Source organism: Silurus aristotelis, assembly GCF_946808225.1.
Source record: "Silurus aristotelis genome assembly, chromosome: 14".
Lineage (NCBI taxonomy): Eukaryota > Metazoa > Chordata > Actinopteri > Siluriformes > Siluridae > Silurus > Silurus aristotelis.
This window is the reverse complement of record NC_139587.1, coordinates 26,785,904-26,807,845: the sequence shown is the minus strand read 5'-3', so window position 1 is coordinate 26,807,845 and position 21,942 is coordinate 26,785,904. Positions and strand designations below refer to the sequence as shown.

The 21,942-nt window shown below is 39.3% G+C and overlaps 1 protein-coding gene across 1 annotated transcript; it reads left to right on the top strand.

Moving 5' to 3' along the window:
* Window positions 1-279: 279 nt before the first annotated feature.
* On the top strand, window positions 280-21,728 carry mmp15a (matrix metallopeptidase 15a). Its single transcript, XM_083561041.1, has 10 exons — window positions 280-859; window positions 4,994-5,142; window positions 6,453-6,575; window positions 8,056-8,360; window positions 9,232-9,393; window positions 11,191-11,534; window positions 12,001-12,139; window positions 14,674-14,821; window positions 17,276-17,391; window positions 17,787-21,728. Exons 1-10 carry the CDS (start codon window positions 743-745, stop codon window positions 18,227-18,229), a joined length of 2,046 nt encoding a protein of 681 aa, XP_083417167.1. The 5' UTR covers window positions 280-742; the 3' UTR covers window positions 18,230-21,728.
* The last annotated feature ends 214 nt before the right edge of the window (window positions 21,729-21,942 follow it).

Below are 21,942 nucleotides of genomic sequence, written 5' to 3'. Positions count from 1 at the left end.
AATTTGGTGGGCAGGGATTTAAACTTGCAACATTTTAAACAGAAGTTGGTGTCTTAACCCCATACTGTACCGTACCTCCTGTTTATCCCTGCAATCTAGTGGAAACCCTAACCAGCAGAGTGGCAAAAGTAGAATAAATACAGGCTGCATGTGAAATGGTTGGTTATGCAGACCACAATATTGCTCCCTCTCTGACCCAGTTCATAGGATTGGGGTAGTGAAGTTTTGGGAGGGTTTAGGTCTTGATCTGGCAACCGTGATACAGTTACACTTACCCATGCAACATGAAACTTTTCCCTGCAGAAAGTCTCCCGGTGTTCAGCAGAGGACATGGAGATAGTCAACAAGTAGCACTTTTTACTAGGGATTGTGGGGTTAAAAAGAGTGCAGGATGCTTAAGATTTTGGGGAGTGAAAAGTGAATGTTTTTACAGCTGAGAAGAAATTCGAGTTGGATCTCGAATGAAAAAAAGAAAAAAAAATAGGAAAGAATAAAGGCCAAAGACAATCTGGATTACAGCCGAGACGGAAATGTAAAAAATTGCATACTGCAATCTGGAAACTAAGACGCACTTAACTGCGAATTTATTATTATTATTATTATTATTATTATTATTATTATTTCCTGTGCGCAGTTAACGGCGCCGCACTGAAAGACGCAGTTTGCGTCCAGTGCGCACTTTGGGTGAAGAAAACCAATCGATCGAGGTGCATTTCCCAGGAATCTGAACTTATGCACAGAGATGATTCGTAAACCTTTGTTCACACCTGGAGTGCTTTTCTCGGTCTTTGTGTTGGCGCTGAAGGTGGTCGGTGTTTCAGCGCAAGAGGACGAGTTGAAGGACGAGTTGAACGCCGAGGTAGAGCCAAACATCTCTTTTTTTTTATTTTTTTTATTTTTTATTTTTTATTCTCTTTAAAAAGACGTGTCCGAGGACATGGTGGGTTCATCCAGGTGGAGAAATACTTGAGATAGTGTCTACCAGGTGGGCTACAATGTACCATTAACAATCCGTATAAACCCATTGTGCGCATACCTGAAATCGGATTATGGTCCTCGTGTAGACATTGTTGCAAATCGGATTAGAATCGACTCGATTTGAGTTATTTTGTGTGTGCATTTAATCAACAAACTGACTTTAAATGCTGAGATGGACACCAATAAAACGATATCTGATCAGGTTTTGGACAATAAAACAATGAATCAGATTAAAGCTATATTAAACTGGATTATGATGTAGGATTCGGATCATCTAGATTTGAGTTATTTTCCTGCGTGTGCATGCTGTTTATTATCAGAATCGAACTTTTTTATTGAGGTGGACACCAATAAAACAATCGATATCTGTTTTAATCCGATTTAATGGCCCATGTAAACATGAGGTGAAGCCTTAAATCGGATTCGAGTCATATTTGTTTTTCCAGTGTGCGTACATTAAATGAAACTAAATAAAAAAACAAATAATGAAAACAACTCAAACTCGATGTTGAAATGGACTCCAATGAAACAGTATCTGATTAATTAGATGATGCCCATGTAGACATTTTAGCAATGTTTCAGAAACCGGATTAGAATCATCTAGATTTGAGTTTTTCCCCATGTGTGTACACTGTTTAGCAATGAAATCAAATTCTGCTTGTAGATCTACACTAATAAACAATCAGTACATGATTATTCAGAATTTGAGGTCTATGTAAACACTGATATGAGGTCTTGAATCTTGTTATCAGGAGTCTAGGTGTTGATTTGATGTTTCTTTATAGTTGAGTAATTCCCGTCTCCATGCATGTGCAAATGGTATCGTAAATGAACGATGAAATATTTGTATGTGTAAAGTCACTGTTTGGCAGCCTATGATTTTTTTTTTTGCTTCCAAGGAAAGAAACACATCAATACATGATTCATGCTCAGTTACTGGTATTTATACAACTGTGTAAATACCAGCTATTTGGTTTCAAGTGTCGCTGTACAGTGACAATGGAAAAAAATTATAACTCGGTCCAATTTAGTGTTATTTCTAAAGCACTTTTAACAATGGACATTGTCCCAAAGCAGGTTATAACATTTGAATTTGTATGTTAGTGAGTATAAGTTTATCCCTAATGAGTGGAAATCCATCCTCAGTTTTTGAGTTGCTCTGTACCTTCATGGATCTTTAGACTGTTCATATGGAACCATCTTTAAATGCACAGAGTTGTGTTTAATGGAAAATGCAAACCTGCTTCTTGAATTCTTCTTCGGATCTGCCCCGATTCAATTAGAGACCACTGTGCAGCTGGGGATGGTTCCACATCAACAGCCTGAAGATCCATGATGTTACTGAGCAACTCAAGAATTTCTGAGGATGGATTTGGACTGTAATTAATATCTACAGTCTGCTATAATGGCTCAGGACCACATGTTGCATTTAATTGCCATAATCAGTGCACACCTTAACAATAATGACACTGTAATGAATGGACATTCGGTGTTGAGGATGATGTTCCTTTTAAATCTGGTTCAAGGTTTCTTCTTCATGAAATGAAACTTCATGAAGTTTTATCTTGCCACGGACGTCACTGACTCGCGCATTAGGGACAAACTTACGATTATAAGAAACGTATACATTCTTTTATAATCCCGTTTTCTCTGTAAAGCTGCTTTAAGACTGAAACAGGCGAATCTGAAGTGAAGAAAGGGACAGGATCGCTCGTCATTGGTACCGCAGGAGAGTATTTAACATACAGACAGAGATACAACAGATTATTAAATATCTTTAATGGTCCATAAAAACATTCTAATAATAATTTGATCTTCTACTAGTAGAGAATTTTCACATGTTGTACATTGGTGTATTGATTTTTGCAGGATGCCCATTACATTGTGTGTTCTATCAGACACATTATACTCTCTCCAGTCTCTCCAGTCTCCCCAGTCTCTCCAGTGTGCAGCTGAATGAACTTCACCACAGCTGTTTTCCTTTCACTCACATCAGCCTGCTCTTGGAGGGGGAAAAAAAGTCATCCGTAGAGAAAATTCGCTATGCTCTGGATTCTGTACTTTTCCGATCCTCCCTCTCGCAGCATTCTCTCATCTGCCTGCTCCCCTGCGAGTCTTCAGAAAGTCTCCATTCCCGCTGTGTAGGTCGTGTTGTGATTTCTGGGGGTTTAAAAGGTTCACTCAGTGCAACCCCGAGAGGCGCTTGGCATTCCGTCTGCATCTGCGATCACTCACGGGTCTGCCATTATTCGACACACACTGAACTGAGTGAACATGCTGAAGATTTTTAGTTCGGTTTTTTGCTCCATATTTTCATAGCTAAGGGAACAGTTTGGCAAAAACTTGACATGATTTTCGACTAAGTGCACCATTAGAGAGCCGGAGCCAAGACGGATTTGGTGTCAGGGGTTTCTTTTTTTTGTTAGTTTTTTATTTTATTTGCACAAGAGCTTTTTGACCGCGAATCTCGACTTCTTCAGATCTGCATCCAGGTCTTCAGTTCTTGAGGACGTACAGATTGATGGAATGATTAAAAGTATGGCTGAAATTATTCCTGGAGTAATCCGAATAGAAAAAGTTTATTTGCATACAATGCTTCATTCAGTCCATTTAACTACACACGGAGTATTGTGTTTCCACACGGACCATTATCATTGACGCACCACTTGCTAAACTCTGGAGCACTCTGGACAGGTAAACACTATGTACGCCCGTTTCTGCCACATATCATTTTTTTGCCAAATTCCTATTTTTTTCTCGCAATTCCGACTTTATTTCTCACAGTTACGACTTTTTTTCTCACGATTTTGAGCCAATCGGGCAGCGTCACCCCCTCTGGAGTGATACAATCAAAAGAATCGCATAGTATGAAGCAATAAGGCCTCGTTTATACAATAACATTTTCAAACTTCAGGCTGAAAACATGGTTGCCGGTGGATGCACCAGAAATGTTGGATGTTTCCAAGAAAAAAAGTCGGAATCGCGAGAAATAAAGTCGGAATCAGTTTTTTTTTTTTTGTATGTGGCGGAAACTGGCTTTTGTACAACACAGAAGACGCTGCAGAATGAAAAATGGAGGGACGGAGAGAAAACTGCGATGGGTGAGGAGAAGATTCGGGCCAAAGAAAATGTCGGAAAGTTTATCAAAGTTTGGGATAATTTCAAATGAAAACATAAAGAAAACACTGTACAGTGCGTTTACCTTTTTTTATTTTAAGTCATTTAAAAATGATTTGTATATTTTTATTAAGGTTTTTTATTTATTAATTTATTTGTATTAACATTTTTATGTAATTTATGTAATACACTCATTTCCTGATATTTAACCGAATAATCACAGAAGGTCAAAGAAGATGCGATAAAGACTATTGTAGACAACAAACTATTAGCGATTCACCAATTCGCATCGATTTAAGAAAAAAAAGTGTGCATTTGTATCGTTTTTAACATATTTGCACAAGTAGAAATCGATTTATTTATATATAATTATTAGTATACGTGTTATACTTTTATTATTTCAAATAACCAATAAATAGTGACCAATAATTTGTGATGTAATATTCATGTTCTCTCAGCACGTATCACATCGCTACGGAGACCTGAGGAGGCGTGTCCTGAGAGTCACATAGAATACAGATTAACATGGCAGAGGTAGAGCTGTAACTTCCTGGAGCAAAACAGGAAAAGAAAGAGCCATGCGTTAAAAGTCAGAAGGCATTTAATTACATTGATGATTTGCTGTCTGTCTGAACCAAAGAAATGAAGGTGTGATGTCTGTACCATATTGAATATTGTTGTAATGGGCTGAATCGTATCGTATCGCATTGGTAGCTGCTTCATATTTACCGTTAATGTATCGTATCTTCGGTTATGCATTGAGATTATGGAGATGCACATCTCTACACACTACATAGTCAATAAGGGAAGGATTTAAAAATTGCTTCACTGGATACCAGATGATGGATTTGTACAGATGTTTTTGAAAAAACATGGATTTTCTCTTTCATCTCCATAGACATGGCTGAGGACTTATGGATATCTGTCCCAGGCCAGCAGACAGATGTCCACCATGCAGTCAGCACAGATTCTGACCACTGCCATAAAGGACATGCAGCGTTTCTACGGCCTGGACATCACCGGACAAGCGGACGCCGCCACTCTGAAGTATTTGCATACTTACATAAAGTGTATTCTATAGGTTTATCGTTAGATTTTTTGTAATCAGAATCTTTCCTGCTCATGAAGGTGTTCTAAAGAAATTGAAAATCTAGAAAATTATGTTTTTATTAAATAAATATAGAATTGAATTCACTCAATGCAATATTGCTCTTACAATGAAATCAGTGTTTACAATAAATGCAACTTTCTTATCAAATCACACTATATACACCCAAACTATTGGGACACCTGACTTTTCCAGCCATATGTGGTTCGTCTCAAAAACATTTACCACAAAATCTAGGTGTGGTAGGATGAGATTTTTGGATGGAGTTGGAGTGGAAGATCTCCTGCACCTTGCACCTTTGGGAAAATGTCTTTTATGCTGACTGTACCAGTGCCAGTTGTATCCCACTACATGTGTGGAGTTTTGACATTGGACCACCTGGAGTGTTTAAAGGCTCTGGCATGGAGAAGCTGATGCTGGATCTGTGATGATCATAAATGTTGAGCTCAGTAGCTCCTAGTTTTATAACCATAAAGACTGTATAAGACTGAACATTACTTATAATCTTACACTCCAGTACTCATGTTAGTTCTCACTCTCCAGTGTTCTGTATTGTTGAAAGATTTATGATCAAACTCTTGAAGTCACCCAAATGAGCATGAGGTTCCCCCTTTTGAGTCTGGTTCCTCTCAAGGTTTCTTCCTCATAACATCTAAGGGAGTTTTTCCTTGCCACAGTCACAGACACGGCTGCTCATCAGGGATAAATACACACCGTTCACCTTAACTGTTGATTTCTGTAAAGCTGCTTTGAGACAATGTCTGTTGTGAAAAGCGCAATAGAAATAAACTTGACTTGACTTGACTGCACCCCAGGCTTCCTCACCTCACCTACATCAGTACCTGACTTTTGATGTGAATCACAGTTTCCCTACAGTACCTTTAAATATAGCTAAAAGACTGAGAATGTGTGAAATGAATCCAGGATGTGACGAAAAGTCATAATTTGAGATCTACAAGGAAAAAAAATGGAGACCGTGTGCTGTGACGTTGTGACGGTGTCTTTGATGTTGTGCTGCAAAAATATTTGACATTCGTTCCTATGGAAATTATACTCTATGGATTTTCTTGTTTAAATTAATTTAGGGTGCAGTCTGTAATTATAGTATACCCCCCCCCCCCCCCCCCCCCCCACACACACACACACACACACACCAAAAGAAAGAACTCTAGTTTTATGTTTAAAGTGGTTTCTCAGTGAACTTGATGTTGTTTAAGTAAACAAGTATCTTGAACTGGTGTGTGTTCAGAGCTATGAAGCGTCCACGATGCGGCCTTCCTGATCGCTCAGAGGAAACCAGCGAGGAAAGAGTCAGGCGGAAACGTTTTGCTGTGACGGGACACCGGTGGGATAAAAACACGCTGACTTACAGGTGAGTGAGACGAGGACGTAAAATTTTTGTAATTTTTTTGCATCGGATTGTAAACTAAGGTTGCAAAATTTTGGAAATTTTCAAGACCGGAAACTTTCCATATAAATTAACAGAAATTAATGGGAATAAACTGTGAATTTACAAAATTGCCGGTGAGCCTATAACAGGGAACTTAAATTGAGTAGTTGAAAAAAGACTTTGCAGGATAATTTTGGATAAAACAACCAGCACACTTACTGCAGGTTTGCTGAGGCCACGCCCCCTACATGCACTGTGCATTTCCTCCATCACATAACACAACATTTCTTAAATCCTGCACATAAAATAGTAAAAAAAAATGTCTATCTTGGCAAATATTTATGTAAATTACATAAATATTACATGAATTTATGTTTAAAACTTTTGTGCAACAAAATTATACTAAGAATTACAAGTATATAAAAAAAAATCATAACAATTACATTTTTTAACAATTACAATTTTTGTATTTAATTGAATCTGTATTCGTTTGCATGCATGTCAGATTCTGACCAAAAAAAATGTATATATTTATGTTTGTATATGATACAGTATATATCAATTTCCTTACATTTCTCATAATTTCCCATAGATTCCCACAAGTTTCCAACTTGGAATTTTTCCAAAATTCCCCAGATGGAGTTATAGAAAGTTTCTGGAAATTTACTGGAAATTTTGCAACCCTAATAATAACTACTGTATATTTGTATAACATTAAGCTAGTGAATATTTTTCATAATAAAATCAATACTTTTTACAAACGCAGTTACGAAAAGTCGTTTTTTTTAATTCATCCCAAGTATATACTAATAACTGCAGATCTCTTCCTGACTTTCTGAGTAGGAATTCCTTGCCAGAGTTGAAAAAATCTGAGATATGATTTTCCATGGAATGTTGTTATTTTAATGGTAAGCAAGTCTCAAGAGCTAGGGGTGGAGCTCATTTCCAGGTCAGAAGAATGTAAACAGAAATAAATGGCAAAAACACTAGAAGCAATATTTTCGCTAAGAATATTTTTAAACATATTAATTTATTACAAATGCATAAAATAACAATTATTTTTGGTTAGTTAGTACATTGCCATGGCGGCCTTCAGGGGCAACAAGGCCTGTTTACGCTCGCTTAAACTCTATCAGAATCACTGACTTGTGTTCTAATGTTTTTTTCAAGAAAATGTATAAAATTATTGTCAATAGTGTATTCTTTAAATTTTATTTAGAGTTTCTATCCAATCATATTTCAGCCATTATGTGTTGCCGGCATCGATTTGGTTGCAGATACACTTACTTGCTTTTGCGTTTACATTCCTGTAAGATTTGCACCAAAACATACAATTTGCCTTCATTTTAAATGGTAAATTGTGATCCCCGGGGCTTTCCATTGTTGGAGAACTCAAAAAATCCAGGGCTCAGATATATTCCATTTAGAGAGGTGACATTTTACTACCAATTTTTTTTCTCAGCATTCAGAACAACCCACCCAGCATCAGCCAGCAGCAGACCCATGAGGCCATCATCAAGGCCTTTCGCGTTTGGGAAAAAGTGTCACCTCTACGCTTCAAACTGATTCCTTACCGTGAGATCAAAAATGGAAGCGAGGGGCCGGATATCCTTCTGCTGTTTGCCTCTGGATATCATGGAGACACGTCTCTCTTTGATGGTGAAGGAGGCTCCCTGGCTCATGCATTCTTTCCCGGTCCAGGTATTGGAGGAGACACACACTTCGACATGGACGAACCGTGGACACTCAACCAGCGAGAAGGAGCAGGTGGCACAAATAGATTTATTAAATTTTTTTATTATTGCAAAATATATATATTATGATTAGATTACATTGGTGTAACAGTACACGTGACAAAAATTTCCGGTACGGGGCTTTCGGTTCTGTGCTCACGTGTAAAAAAAGAAACCAGAGTTAGCGCAGTGTCATGGTAGCTACTCACTCCGTACCGGAAATAAGAATCGTTTTGCGCATGCATGCAAATGCTAAAGAATCAATAGCACTAGCATTGGACGTTAACCAGGAAGTGGCTAATGCTAGTGCTATGAACTCAAGATTCAAGATTTTTTGTTTATCACAAACATAGTTATATGCAGGATACAACTTGCAGTGAAATGAAAAGTTAAATAAAATCAAAATCTTGAATCTTAAATCCATAGCGCTAACGTTAGCGAATGAGGAATATAATGAATTTAATCCATTTTGGAATAAGACTGCAACGTAACAAGATTATATATATATATATATATATATATATATATATATATATATATATATATATATATATATATATAAAATATACATTCAGTAATCCTCCGCTTTACCGCGGTTTATACTTATAGGGAACTGTTTTTATGGAGTTTTATTTTGAAATAATGAAATCTATTAATAAAAATACAATTATTACTTACAAAATGAAGTAAAATGTTTATACAGTACAGTACTGTATATATAAAATAGCATTTTTAGGGTGGCGTCTGTTTATCGCGGTTTTGTCATCGTTTATTACGCACGGTTTTGGAATTAATGTATTTCAAATTAAAAGTCTTCTGTAAGGTGAATGCATCCTAAGGCTGATTGTTTAAATGAGAATAAATTAAATTCATTGTTCCCCATCTGGCCTCGTGCACTTTTTAAGGCATTGACCTGTTCCTGGTTGCGGTTCATGAGCTGGGTCATGCTCTGGGACTCGAGCACTCCAGTGACGCCTCTGCCATCATGGCTCCGTTCTACCAGTGGATGGACATTGAGAGCTTCACTTTAGGCGAAGATGACATCAGTGGCATTCAGCAGATTTACGGTGAGCCCTCGTAGCATGTTGTTCTGTACATTTGAGGTGTGTTAGTGCAGGATGCAGATGCAGCAGAATGGAATTCAGTGGACAAACCTGAATCCTTGCCTGGTTCCTCTTAGGGTTTGTCTGGTTCCTCTCAAGGTCTCCCAGGCATCATCATCAGGGATAAACACGCATCATTCACCTTAATTCTTAAATTCTGTAAAGCTGCTTTGAGACAATGTCCATTGTGAAAAGCGCAATAGAAATTAACTTGAATCCACAACAGCTGCTCTGAAATGTCCGGAAATCTGTTATGTTTATTGACTTTTTTTCATTCTCGGTTTTGTTCTTAATAGGTGATGACTAAAAGAAAAGTGAGCACTAACTGAAGTGTCTTTTTCAGAAGTTTTGCTAGGGTTTCTGGACCCCCTGGCTAATTTGTGCTCAGAGCCCCAAGGCCCCATCTGATCTGATCTTTTTTGCAACTTGTAACAACAAGCGTAATAATTTTTTCGTATTCAGTAGGAGACAATAAAGAACTTAATCCGCACAGTTAAGTAAATTAACTGAAATGATGCATACTGTATACAGTAAAGCACTTGACACCATTGCATGGTCTCTCACACACAGACAACTGAAACACTGTCTGGATGTCTTAGAAGCTGTCTTTAAGTGAGAAGAGTTGGGTTTTTTCCTCTTTGATTAGATCTTTGATATCAAGCTGCCTTGCTAAATCGTGTTTTAGAAAGCCTGGCATTGTTGATCTGAGGTAGGTTTTCACAAGGTTAAAGGTCTTTCTCCACTTGCAGGACTGACAGGCAAAGTCCTAAATATCCACAAGCCAATGCATGATCTATTCTTTTTCAAGTTTTCTTTTCCTCCTTTGACACCCTTTTTTTCCTTTGTTCCGTTCTTGCATTTTGCAATCTACCTGATGCGTGACGAGTCAGAACTTCGTAGCCGGTATGTGAAGCACCGCACATTTTGCATGAAGTGGGGCATTCATTGAAGCATGCTTCTTATCAGTTTATTGTTTAGAGGCAATTTAAATGCCAAAATCATACAAAAGAATTTCAGGTTCTGCTTGGGCCCCCTGTGTGATCAGGACCCTTGGAATAGTCCCCCACCCCATCCCGGGTTACGGCACCCCTGGTCTTTATACTATATTTATTTTTTATCTCTTTTACAATAGGAAATGAGAGAGTCACATGCCAGAGTGGTTATAAATGGAAATTTTATTAGCTAGGTTGGGTCTACAGGTTCTACAGCAAACCATGCCATGACCTTTCCAGATGCAGTCCGTAAAAAAATGATAGGATCTGGCTGAGACAGCACTTTTAGAGATATAATTACACTACCTTACCTCCCTATAAAACATGTTTTCGCACCGATAATGGATAACAAAAATGCTCTTAAAATGCCTAAATAACCGTAGTACATAATCATGACTTTATTACCAGGTGAAGTCTTTTGTTTGTTGACTTCATTAAGCAATCCTATCGTGAGGATAAGGGATCGCCGTGTCTTTGCTCTGTATTTATTTATTCGTCCTACAGTGCTACATCAGCAAACTGAAATCGGCCCGGTCACGCGACTCCGTTTAATTTCCGCCAGTTGTTGTGAATCATCGCGTGTCTGTTTTTCTCCGTCGTGGCTCATCTGGACGGCTCATCTGGATTCTCTGCATCACTAAGCCTGTGAGAGCGGGGCTTTCTGCCACTGCTGATGCTAGAGGGAAAGCAAAAAAAATCACACCAGGTTTCTATGCTTGAAGAGGGGAAATGATAGCGAAATATAATATAATAAAATATGTGTTGGCAGGACCACCTGTGATCGTGCCCACCGAGCCTTTGAGCACCACAACAACCCCATTGTCTACAACGACTACAGCACAACCCGAACCCACGTCCACTGATACAGAGTCTTTAAGGACCACCAGACCTCCAGAAAAGCCCACCAGGCATCCAGAGAGGCCCACAAGACCTCCTGAAAGAGCCAGCAAACCTCCTGAGAGAGCCACTAGACCTCCTGAGAGAGCCACCGTGCCGTGGGTTCCTCCGGCTAACCCTAAACCCACTCGCCGCTCGGACCGGGACACCCCTGATATCTGCGATGGAGACTTTAACACAATTGCAGTGCTCAGAGGGGAGATGTTTGTTTTCAAGGTACATGTCTGTGCACACCAGAACCTCTGGAACCCCACAATAGATAAGCATTTTTTTTCCTTTATAAAGACCTTTAAGACGTCTTTCTAACTGGTCTTTAAGATTATCCTGATTATGGTTTCATTGTACAAATGACACTTTTCCAGAGCACAGATTCTTCAGATAGCACTGCACTGAGGAGTTCTTCAGCTTTGATAAACACAATGGAGCTTGTAGTTGATCATATCCCATGTGATGTTTATACAAAAAAACAAAAAACTAGGATATTGCATAATGTTTAAAGATGATTTCCTATATACCCTGGAACAGAGTGGTTCATTCTCAGAATAGTTTTTGTTTTTCATGCCTACAAATAGATTTCCTAATCTCTTAGTCATGTGCTTTTTGTTTGATGCACAGATGCTTTCAGCTGGAATGTGAAAATTTCTATTTCTCTGTTCATCTGTTTCTTTGTCTTCTCTCTCAGGGTCGGTGGTTCTGGAGGGTCAGGCGGAACCGGGTTCTCGATAATTACCCCATGCCTATTTCTGTCTTTTGGTCTGGCCTGCCTGAAGACATTGACGCTGCGTACGAAAGGCATGATGGAAAATTTGTGTTCTTCAAAGGTCAGTAATGTAGATTGGATGAAATAAAGGGAACATATATGTCCTAGTCAAGAAATACAGATTTTTACAGTTCTGTTTAGGAGGTAAAATTAAATAGTAAACCGTATTAAGTAATGGCAAAGGTTTTCCACATTTGATATGATAGCAACCACTGAAATTCAAAATGGATTAAAAAAGGAAGAACAGGGAAAAAAAACTTGCAAGAATGGTTGCGTAAGTGTGAACACCCTTTTAGGCATCTGCATGAAACAACCATCAATGGCAAGTGTTTCCGATTAATTCCAAATAAAGGTCAGCTTGTTGTGTAGGATTTTCTTGACGTCTGCTTGGATTCGTTCATCTGCTGAAGCCATCAGCAATTGACTAGCATTATCTAGAAGGGGCCAAAAGTCTTAAGCACTTTATAATTGTCACAGTGGAAGTTAGAAACCCCAAGAATCCCAGCAATTTTAGAAAGCTGGGATCAGAGAACAGGGTCAGCCAGGATACAGTTCCCCCCTGCAACCTTCCCATCAGTAACCCAAAGCCTTAACCTATAAGCTGCCACTTTTTCCAAAAGGACTTCCCAAGTTCAATAGAACTCTCTAAATCTATCAAATCTGTTTGTCTAAATCACCCCTGAACAAAAAAAAAGTGACAAAAAGGGGACAAATTTCTGGTGGACAACTATCTAAAATATATTTTTGATATAAAACAATGTAAAACGAAACACCATGCCCACAGTTTTGTCATGGTGGTGGCTGCATCATGCTATGGGGCTGCTTCTCTACAGTTGGCTTGAGGCTGGATTCGAGATAGAGTAATGGATATCTCTAAATGCTGTTTTGACGCAAAGCTTGAAGGTTATTTTTAGACAGCTAAATATGAAGAAAAAAAAATATTTATTTGACCCAAAGTCAAAAAGGAAAAGCTTGGGATGATGATAATTGGTTTAAAAAGGCGTTTGAAAATACTGTTAAAAAACCTGGAATGAATGGAGGATGTTGGTGCACAGTAGGTTCGGGGAGGTAGTAACTTAGTGGTTAAGGACTCTGGGGCAGAAGGTCACAAGTTTAAATCCCAGCACCACCAAACTGTCAATGCTGGGCCCCTGGGACGGGCCCTTATCCTTCAACTGCTCAGTTGTAAGTTGCTCTGGAGAAGAATGCCATAAATGTAATTTTTGCAAGCTGGTAGATTTGGAGTAGTTGTGGACGGAAAAGTGTACAAGCTTATTTCAAGTTTTCTTTTTGTTCACTCGCAAGCCAACAGGAAAGGAAAAGTTGGGACTCTGGTGTCTTTGTTTGGTAAGAAATGTTTTAGCAACAAGTCTGACACTGCATTTTTCCCTGGTTGTTTTCTTCCTTGTCTTACATCTGGGAAAAAAAACAGCAGCCTCGACATCCATTGACCTTGTTGTGGAAAGATTCTGTTTTATCTCTTTTGACTGGGAAAATTTTCTGGTTAGTATTGCTGGTACTTGTGTCGAACGTACTTAGTCTGAGGTATCGATCATTTCCGACAAGCGCACAACATTAAACATTTCACAACTATCCAGTTTTGATCAAAACATCTGCTCTTTGTGCTCCAACACACTCTTCAGGCCAAACTACGTCAGTAGTAAAGGACTCTGCGAGGGCGGGTGGTGTGGTGGGGGGAGATTTGGCACAAAGGTTTAGTCTCTGTGTGTTGCGTCAGCCTCCACACGCTCCCGCTGATCAGATTATAGAGGCAGAGAAGGACCTGAGCGCCATAGCTCAAGTGTCAGCTACTGAACAGGACATGCTAAACTTTATTAGAGCTTCTGTAGCCATCACTCGTTTTGTAAGAGACCTTTGTGTAAAAGTTGTAGTGATTTGAGAGGGAAAGTGGCTTTTCATGCAACATAATACCGCCTTTGTCCTTTCAGACTGAAAGAGTAGAAAAGATCATGACCATTTCTACTTTCTTTGTTTTCTTTCTTTTTTTTTTATACCGGGTTGCCAAATCTGCACCAAAAACCCACTGATAATCAGAAAACCAGTCGATTTAAAAAATAATTTTAAACCTTTGTACTAAACTCCAGAACAAGACTATGATCTATGACCAATCTATGATCAACCAACCAAATGGTTAGTTAATCCTAAACATGAACCTTCTCACATAATGGACCATGCATTTGATCTCTGCACAACAAAATCTCCATCTGACATTTATTGTCTTGGAAATTCCGTTATGAATATTCTAATGAGTGTAATCTAAATGCCCAATCCATGAAAAAAAATTAAGATAATAAAAAAACAACCTAAACCAGAAACTTTAACTTGTATTGACATGGCAACCCAGCATCTACTCTTGTTTTTTTTTTTTGGTTCTTACTTGGAATTCATTTCTGAAAGTTGTTGTTTAAATATTTAAATGTTTAAACTGTGGAAATGCATCCCATGGAAGGCTTGCACCTGGGAGGCAGCTCACCTGTGTAACGCGACCTTTAATGCTTTTTTATCCATGATTAGATTCAATCAGAGAAAGCATTTCCATCAATGAGCTGTAGCTTTGCTCCCTTCTTCTTACAGACAGTAAATACTGGCTCTTCAGAGAAGCTGATGTGTTGCCTGGATATCCCCAGGAACTAATGCACTACGGTCACGGGATGCCTGATCGAGTGGACACAGCCGTGTGGTGGGAGCCATCTGGCTACACCTACTTCTTCAGAGGAGACAGGTACTGCAAATCATTTCCATTTTTCCATTTAGTCTCTCGAGTTCACTATTTGTTTTCATATACAACAGATGAGACATACAAACGCTCTGCACACTACACTTTATATAAACTTGTGGAAGGAAATCGGCAATGGCCAGCTGTGTCCCCGGTCTGTGGACTACCTTGAATTTAACTGGCTGAAGTGCCAGATACCACAGAGTGATCCGCGCGTTGGTATCTTTCATACGATGGAGCCACTGGAGCGGGGTACGAACAAAGAGTGGAGACACTTGTCTTGACACTTCTTTTCTATTATGCTGTACTGACTTTCCTGCACCGACAACTTACGGCTGATGTACAGCACCGGGTGCTTCTCCCCCTCCACCACCTGGGAAAACACAGCCCCCCCATCCCTCTGTCCGACGTGCCTATCTGCAAGACAAAGGGGAAAGGGAAGTCAGGAGAATGTAAAAGTGGTCCACCACAGAGTGCAGCTTTCACCCAGAAAAAGCCTGCTGGCACTACTCTGGAAAAGATCTGGTGCTCTCTTTTTATTTGGATAAGTCAGTGGGCTGGTGACATCCGAATAATTTGGGACAAACCTCTGATAATAGCCAGCCAGCCCCAGGAACCGTCTCACCTACATTTTGGTCTTGGGTCTTGGGCAGGCTGCAATCGCTCCAGTCTTATCAATTTTGGGGACGCACCTGCCCATGACCCAAGTCGAAACCCTGATACCGTACTACCACCCGCCCAATTGCACTCTTCTTTAGATTTGCTGTAAATCCTGCCCGCAATAAGGTTGTAAACCTTTAACTGTTGTAAACTGAACAAAGTGGAAATAGCCATTTTTCACAAAACATTGGATTCAAGGGGATCTGCCAATATCCCTTGGTTAAATCCAGTGTTGAATAAATGCATGACGTGCCTAGTCGATCAAACAGTTCATCGATTCGAGGCATTGGATATGCAGCGAATTTAGACACCACGTTGACTTTTCGATAGTCCACACAGAACCAGACCGACTTATCACTCTTGGGCACCAAGACCACTGAGCTGCTCCAATCACTGTGAGATTACCCCATGTCGAGCATAGCCTTGAGTTCATCCTGAAACACATTTTTTTTGTGTTCGGGTATTCGGTATGGGTGACTGTGCACCACTATACCTGGAGGCGTCTCAATATGGTGTTCTATGAAGTTTGTTTATCCGCAAACTCTTTTTGCAATCTCCCCACCTGTGCTCTCTGCGACGGCGAGAGGTGGTCTCCAAAGAGGACCGGGGTAAATTTTGACGCAGATTTTGGCCTTACCTCCAGTCCCAGCTTCTTCCTCTCGTTGACCACCGTCGCTAAAGACACAGGCACCACCTCCCCCTATGGTGTCAGGAGGTTGAGGTGGTACACCTGGGGTGCATCGCCTCTATCTGTGCGCCTCACCTAATAGTTGACATCTCCAACTCACCGTGTAACCTCAAAGGGTCCTTGCCACATCCCAAGTAGTTTAGAGCTTGATGTGTGTAGTAATATGAGGACTTTTATCTTCCGGTGAAAATTTCCGCCGCTGCGTGCTCCTATTATTCACCCGGGATAGCCATTCTTGAGCCTGTAGCAAATTCCTCAGTGTTAGTTGGCCCAAGGTGTGGAGTTTTGCTCTCAAATCAAGAATGCACTGAATTTCTTTTTACTGGGGGAAGGTCTGTCCTCCCAATTTTCACGGATGATATTGAGCACTCCATGCGGCTTGCAGCCGTATAATTATACCAAAGGTGGAAACCTAGTGGAGGCTTGCGGGACCTCTCGTACTGCGAATAATAGAGGTTCGAGCCACTTATCCCAGTTCAGTGCATCTGCGTGCACGAACTTCCGAATCAAATTTTGAGGGTTCAATTAAATCGCTCTACTAAGCTGTTGTTCTGGGGATGATAGACGCTAGTATGAATCGATTTAATCCCCAATAATCCTTTAAGTTCATAGAGTGTACATGCTGAGATGTTGCGGAAGCACACGCACACACACACACACACACACACACACACACACACACACACACACACACACACACACATTATGAATGTTTTCGATGACCACTGAACTTTCTTATGAACGTACATCAAGTTCAAAGTGCAAACAAAGTGTGTGCATGTAGAGTGTGCAGAGAAAAAAGGCCACGAATATTTGTGTTTTATGGGTGTAGAACATATGGCTCATGCCGTGCATTAAAATGCTTGTAAAAATGAAAGCGTTTCTCTGTGTGTGTGTCTTAAAAATGTCTAAATTCCGATTGTTAGGTTGAGAGTTCAAATCCCATCTGCAGGATCCTAGAATAAAGCCCTTAACCCTCAGCTGCTCGGTTGTAAGATGGATGAGGGCATCTGCCGGATGGCATAAAAAAAAAAAACCCTGGAAAAATTGCCAGGGTGTTTTCAAAGTGTGCAGGTTTTGTTTTTACAAAAAACTACTTTTGCTTTCTGTAGATACTGGCGTTTCAACGAGGATTCTCGGGCCGTGGATAAAGATTACCCACGACCCATCAGCGTCTGGGGCTCCATCCCTTCCTCTCCTAAAGGGGCTTTCCTGAGTGATGATGGAGGTGAGTTAAAAAAGTTAAAAGTTAAAAAAGAAAATGTCACACACGAGCCTGCTATAAAGCAATCCAGAGCCTCTGAGAAGGAAAAATCGACTTCACCGTGAAGAAAGTAGGGCAGCAATTCCCAAAAGCTTTGACTTCACTCATGCATTCTTGCGTCATTGCTCTCAAGCATCAGCAACCTCGTTAAAGCAACAGATGTATAATAACGAAGATTTATATTTATTTATTTAGCCAATGGTATTTTATCCAAAGTGTCAGAACCACTCCAGGTTGTCGAAATGCTTTTAAACATTCCTTAAACTGCTGAGTTGTCTCTGTGAATACGTGTTTATATGACTTCTAACATAGCTGTCGGATGTTTAGTTTAATATGTGTCCGTCTTTTGTCCTTCTCAGTGTACACATACTTCTACAAAGGGACCAAATACTGGCGAGTTGACAACAAGCGTATGAAGGTCGATGCAGGATACCCAAGATCTATCTTGAACGATTTCATGGGATGCCACGTTCACTTCGATCCAGGCATAGACCCCGATATAAAACCAGACCCCAAGTGGCCAGACACAGGAAGTAAAAAAGAAGACGACAACACGAACGACTACAAAGACGACGACAACAACGACATTGATGATGATGTTGACGATAGCGATGACGTTGATGATAAAAAGGTGGTGGTGCAGGTGAAAGACACTACCAATTATGCCATGCTCCTCCTCCTCGTGACTGTGCCTCTGGTTCTGGTGTTTTGCATTTTGTTAGCGATTTACTTAATTATCACCAAGCTGCAGACTCCCAAAGTGCTGGCTCACTGTAGACGTTCACTGCAGGAGTGGGTGTGATGCATACAAGCACACGTGAACTCTTTTACACTCACACACACACACACTTGTCATTTGGTCTTTTTGCAGTTACAATACGTTTAGGAGAAGATCCCACATGAACAGTCCACTTTTTTGACATTCCTGAAAATGGGAGTTTTTAGGAATAGAAATCTCATAGTTCAGAGTTTATGACTGATGAAACATTCTTGCCGTTGAACCCATAGATGTTCTGTTAGCAGCTGACATATAATTAGATGAGTAAATGTAGTCACATGGAGGCCCTTCTAGGTGACTTTTTCTTACATCTGAGGAAAATGTTGATCTACCTGCAACTTTTCTATGGTTTTCGTCAAGCGCTCTTACTTTATATTGCCCTAACCACTGAGAAACCAATAAGGATATAAACATTTTCCTCAGTTTTGTTGAGGAATTACTTAGAGCAGTCATACTGCAGTAGCATTTAGCATTAGCAACTATCAAACTTCAAAACAGCATCGTAAAAAGGATTTAAAATAAACAATATAAAACCACCCAGAAACTGTTAAATACATTTGACACAAACATCTGAAAGCTGTCAGGAAACAGAATATTTTCCTCAGTTGTATCAAAGAAAAGACGTCATTGATTAAATTGTAACTGTAATACGATTTAGCATGTATTAGACAATATTGATGCAAAGTGAGAATGGAAATATGTCAAAAAATGACTAAGAAAATAATCCACAGACTAAAATTAAAGCGTAATACGACTCACACTGAATCTAAGGGCGTGGTGATATTAAAAATGAGACACAGATGTTGGAAATATAAACATTTCTCTCAGTTGTACTGAGGAATTACTATGAAAGGACTTCACACTTAATCTGTACCAACACTTAGCATCAGCTCCTGTCAGACAGTATAAATGGATAGTGAGTGTCACAATTAAAAATATGTCAGAAAACTGTCAGAAATGCAAATATTTTCCTCAGATGTGTCATGAAATCGCTAAGAAATGATGTCACCGATTTAAATGAAACTGTATTTAGACTTAGCACAAATCAGACAATGCAAGACAGCACTTATTAGATAATCTCAATGCAGTGAGAACGGAAATGAGACACAAATGTCGGGAATAGAAGCATTTTACTCAGATGTGTCAAGAAATGACTAGTTAATAGACTCTATACTGAAACTGTACCAACATTTAACATTAGCTGCTATCAGACAATGTAAAGCCATTGTCAAACAGTGGCACAACAAAACATAAATGTCAGGAAATTTTCAGGAATGAATATATTTTCCTCAGAAGTGTGGGGGAAAATTATTACGAAAAGACTCCACAGATTACAATTACGCCGTAATAGCTTTTAGCATCAGCCGCTAAGACACATAAAGGCAAAGTGAAAATGGAAACAGGACAAAACCACCCAGAAGCTGTGGTGATATTGGAAACAAAACACAAATGTCAGGAAATTGTCTGGAATGTAAACATTTTTCTCAGATGTGTCAAGAAATGTAAAAGAAAAGAATCCACAGACTAAAATTAACCGTAATAACAATTAGCATCGGCTTCAAATGCAGATGATATGAAGGCTTGGTGAAAGTGGAAATGAGAAACAGGTGTTGGGAATGTAAAAAGTTTCCGCCGTTGTGTTGATAAATGACGAAGTAAAGACTCCATATTGAAACCTTAACAGCACATAGCATCACACGCTATCAGAAATCATAAAAGCATAGTATTGGTGTTCCAACGAAACACAAATGTCTGGAAAACACAAATTTCGGAATATAAACATTTTTATCTGATGTCTTTGGAAATTACTACGGCAATTACGCAATAACTCTTAGCATCAGCTGCAACAAAAAGGCAAAGTGAAAGGACATAACTGCCCAGAAGCTGTCTTGATAATGAAAACAAGACACAAATGTCCGGAAATATAAACATTTTTCCTTTAGAAGTGTTGGCAAACGATTTCGATAAAACACTCCACAGACTGAATATTGTTGAAATAATACGTAGCATTAGCTGCTAATCTAACTTCTATGGTTTATACCATATTATGGAACCTCATCAACAAAGCAGATTGTGTAAATTACAATGTACTGACTTGTTAATGACCAAAACAATGTGCCGTTGAAGTGGAATCTCCTTGTAAACGTAGTCAACGAATGACCGTATATGGATGTAGTAAATAGTTTCTCCACAGTGAGACACATTTTTTTGTTTGCCTTTACACGACTTTGGTGCTCTGCCCATTTCAAACTCTGTTCTGAACAGAGGATTTGCACTTTCTTGTCATTTTAAATGATCATATTTGTTCTGTGGTGATTTAAAAATTTTTTAATTTTTTTACACGTGGTTTTTTTCGGTGTGAACGTCAGTTTGCACATACATCAGATTCCCTTCTTCCCTCTGGAACGAGCCCAGATTTTACAATTCTGGGAACATTGGAATCGTTTCGGTCAGAGAAAAAGTTTCTCCCGCACCCTTAGGATAAAGTAGCCTCTGTGAAAGCGATAAAACCTCTCCGAATGCGTGTGTAAACGCATAAACAAATAGCGCATAAAGGAGTTAAAGGAGTTTGGTCGAAAAAAATTGCATTGCACATACTTTGCAACCTTTACTGTCTGTGCTGACGGGGTTCAGGCTGGCTTGTGTTACACACATGCTGCTGATTTAGGGATTTTTTAGACAAAGAGGAAGAGAGCGAGAGAAGGAAAAAAGAGGGAATGGGAGAGGTGGGGGAAGGGGGCTACTTTATGCATGCAGCATTTCCTTCTCTTCCTCCGAGTTCCATCGACTTCGCCAAAGAGAAAAGGAAGGAGACATGGCATCCTCCTGCTGTCACTTTGACCTACATTCAAACCCTCATAATGCTGTTTATTAGAAATTCGGATCATTCACGAGGCAAAAAAAAAAAAAAGCCCCCCTCATTCCTGTGGGACATCAGTTTTCTGAGCCAGGTTTATTTTTTTTTAAACCACAGATTCCCTCTCAGGATCTCAACCCTGGAGTCTGTTTATAAGAATCTTGGCACGTCCATTAGCTACCGCTGAGATTACGACTCGCTGTCGAGCTCTTTGATTTTACTGTGCGACTTCAGATGGAAAAAAATAGAAATCTGATCCCTTTTTGCCCACATTTTGCATCTCTCTCTTTTTCCCTTCTTTCTTTTTCTCTCTTTTCTCCCCTCGGGGTATCAGTGCCTTAAGCGATTGTTTTAAACCTGTGTGGGGTTTTTTTTTGTACTGTGTATCTTATGAATGTTGAATGTGTAATTCCTTTGATTTTTATTTTTTGGTTTTCTTGTAATTCATTGTTTGATTTACTTTTGCATACATTTTTGTATTACCAGTGAACCGAGTCGATCCATCATGCGGGGCATGTGTTGCTTTTTTTTTTTTTTTTTTTGTATTTTTCAATGCAGGTAGCCAATTATAAGATGACATTATTATAAGCTTGCACACAATAAAAAAAAAAAAAACGGTTTCACCAAAAAAAAAAAAAAAAAAAAGAAATCCCATTTCAGGCTGTATTTGTGTGTGTGTGTTTGTCGTAAATGTATTATTACAGTAGTACTATAGACTACACTTTATTTTATTTACAAAGCTTTTTTTATTATATTTATTATTCTTTATTTCCGTTTTGAATTTGTTTAAAAAAAATTTCCATGGGATGTTCAACCAGTACATCAGGGTGTGATTTATCAGATGTCCACATGGAGAGAGGTTTGTGGACACCTGACCATA

Coding starts and splice junctions, on each gene's coding strand:
- mmp15a (XM_083561041.1), top strand. CDS start 743: ATGATTCGTAAACCTTTGTTCACACCTGGAGTGCTTTTCTCGGTCTTT. Junction 8,361..9,231: donor CAACCAGCGAGAAGGAGCAG/GTGGCACAAATA, acceptor GCACTTTTTAAG/GCATTGACCTGTTCCTGGTT. Junction 12,140..14,673: donor AAAATTTGTGTTCTTCAAAG/GTCAGTAATGTA, acceptor TTCTTCTTACAG/ACAGTAAATACTGGCTCTTC.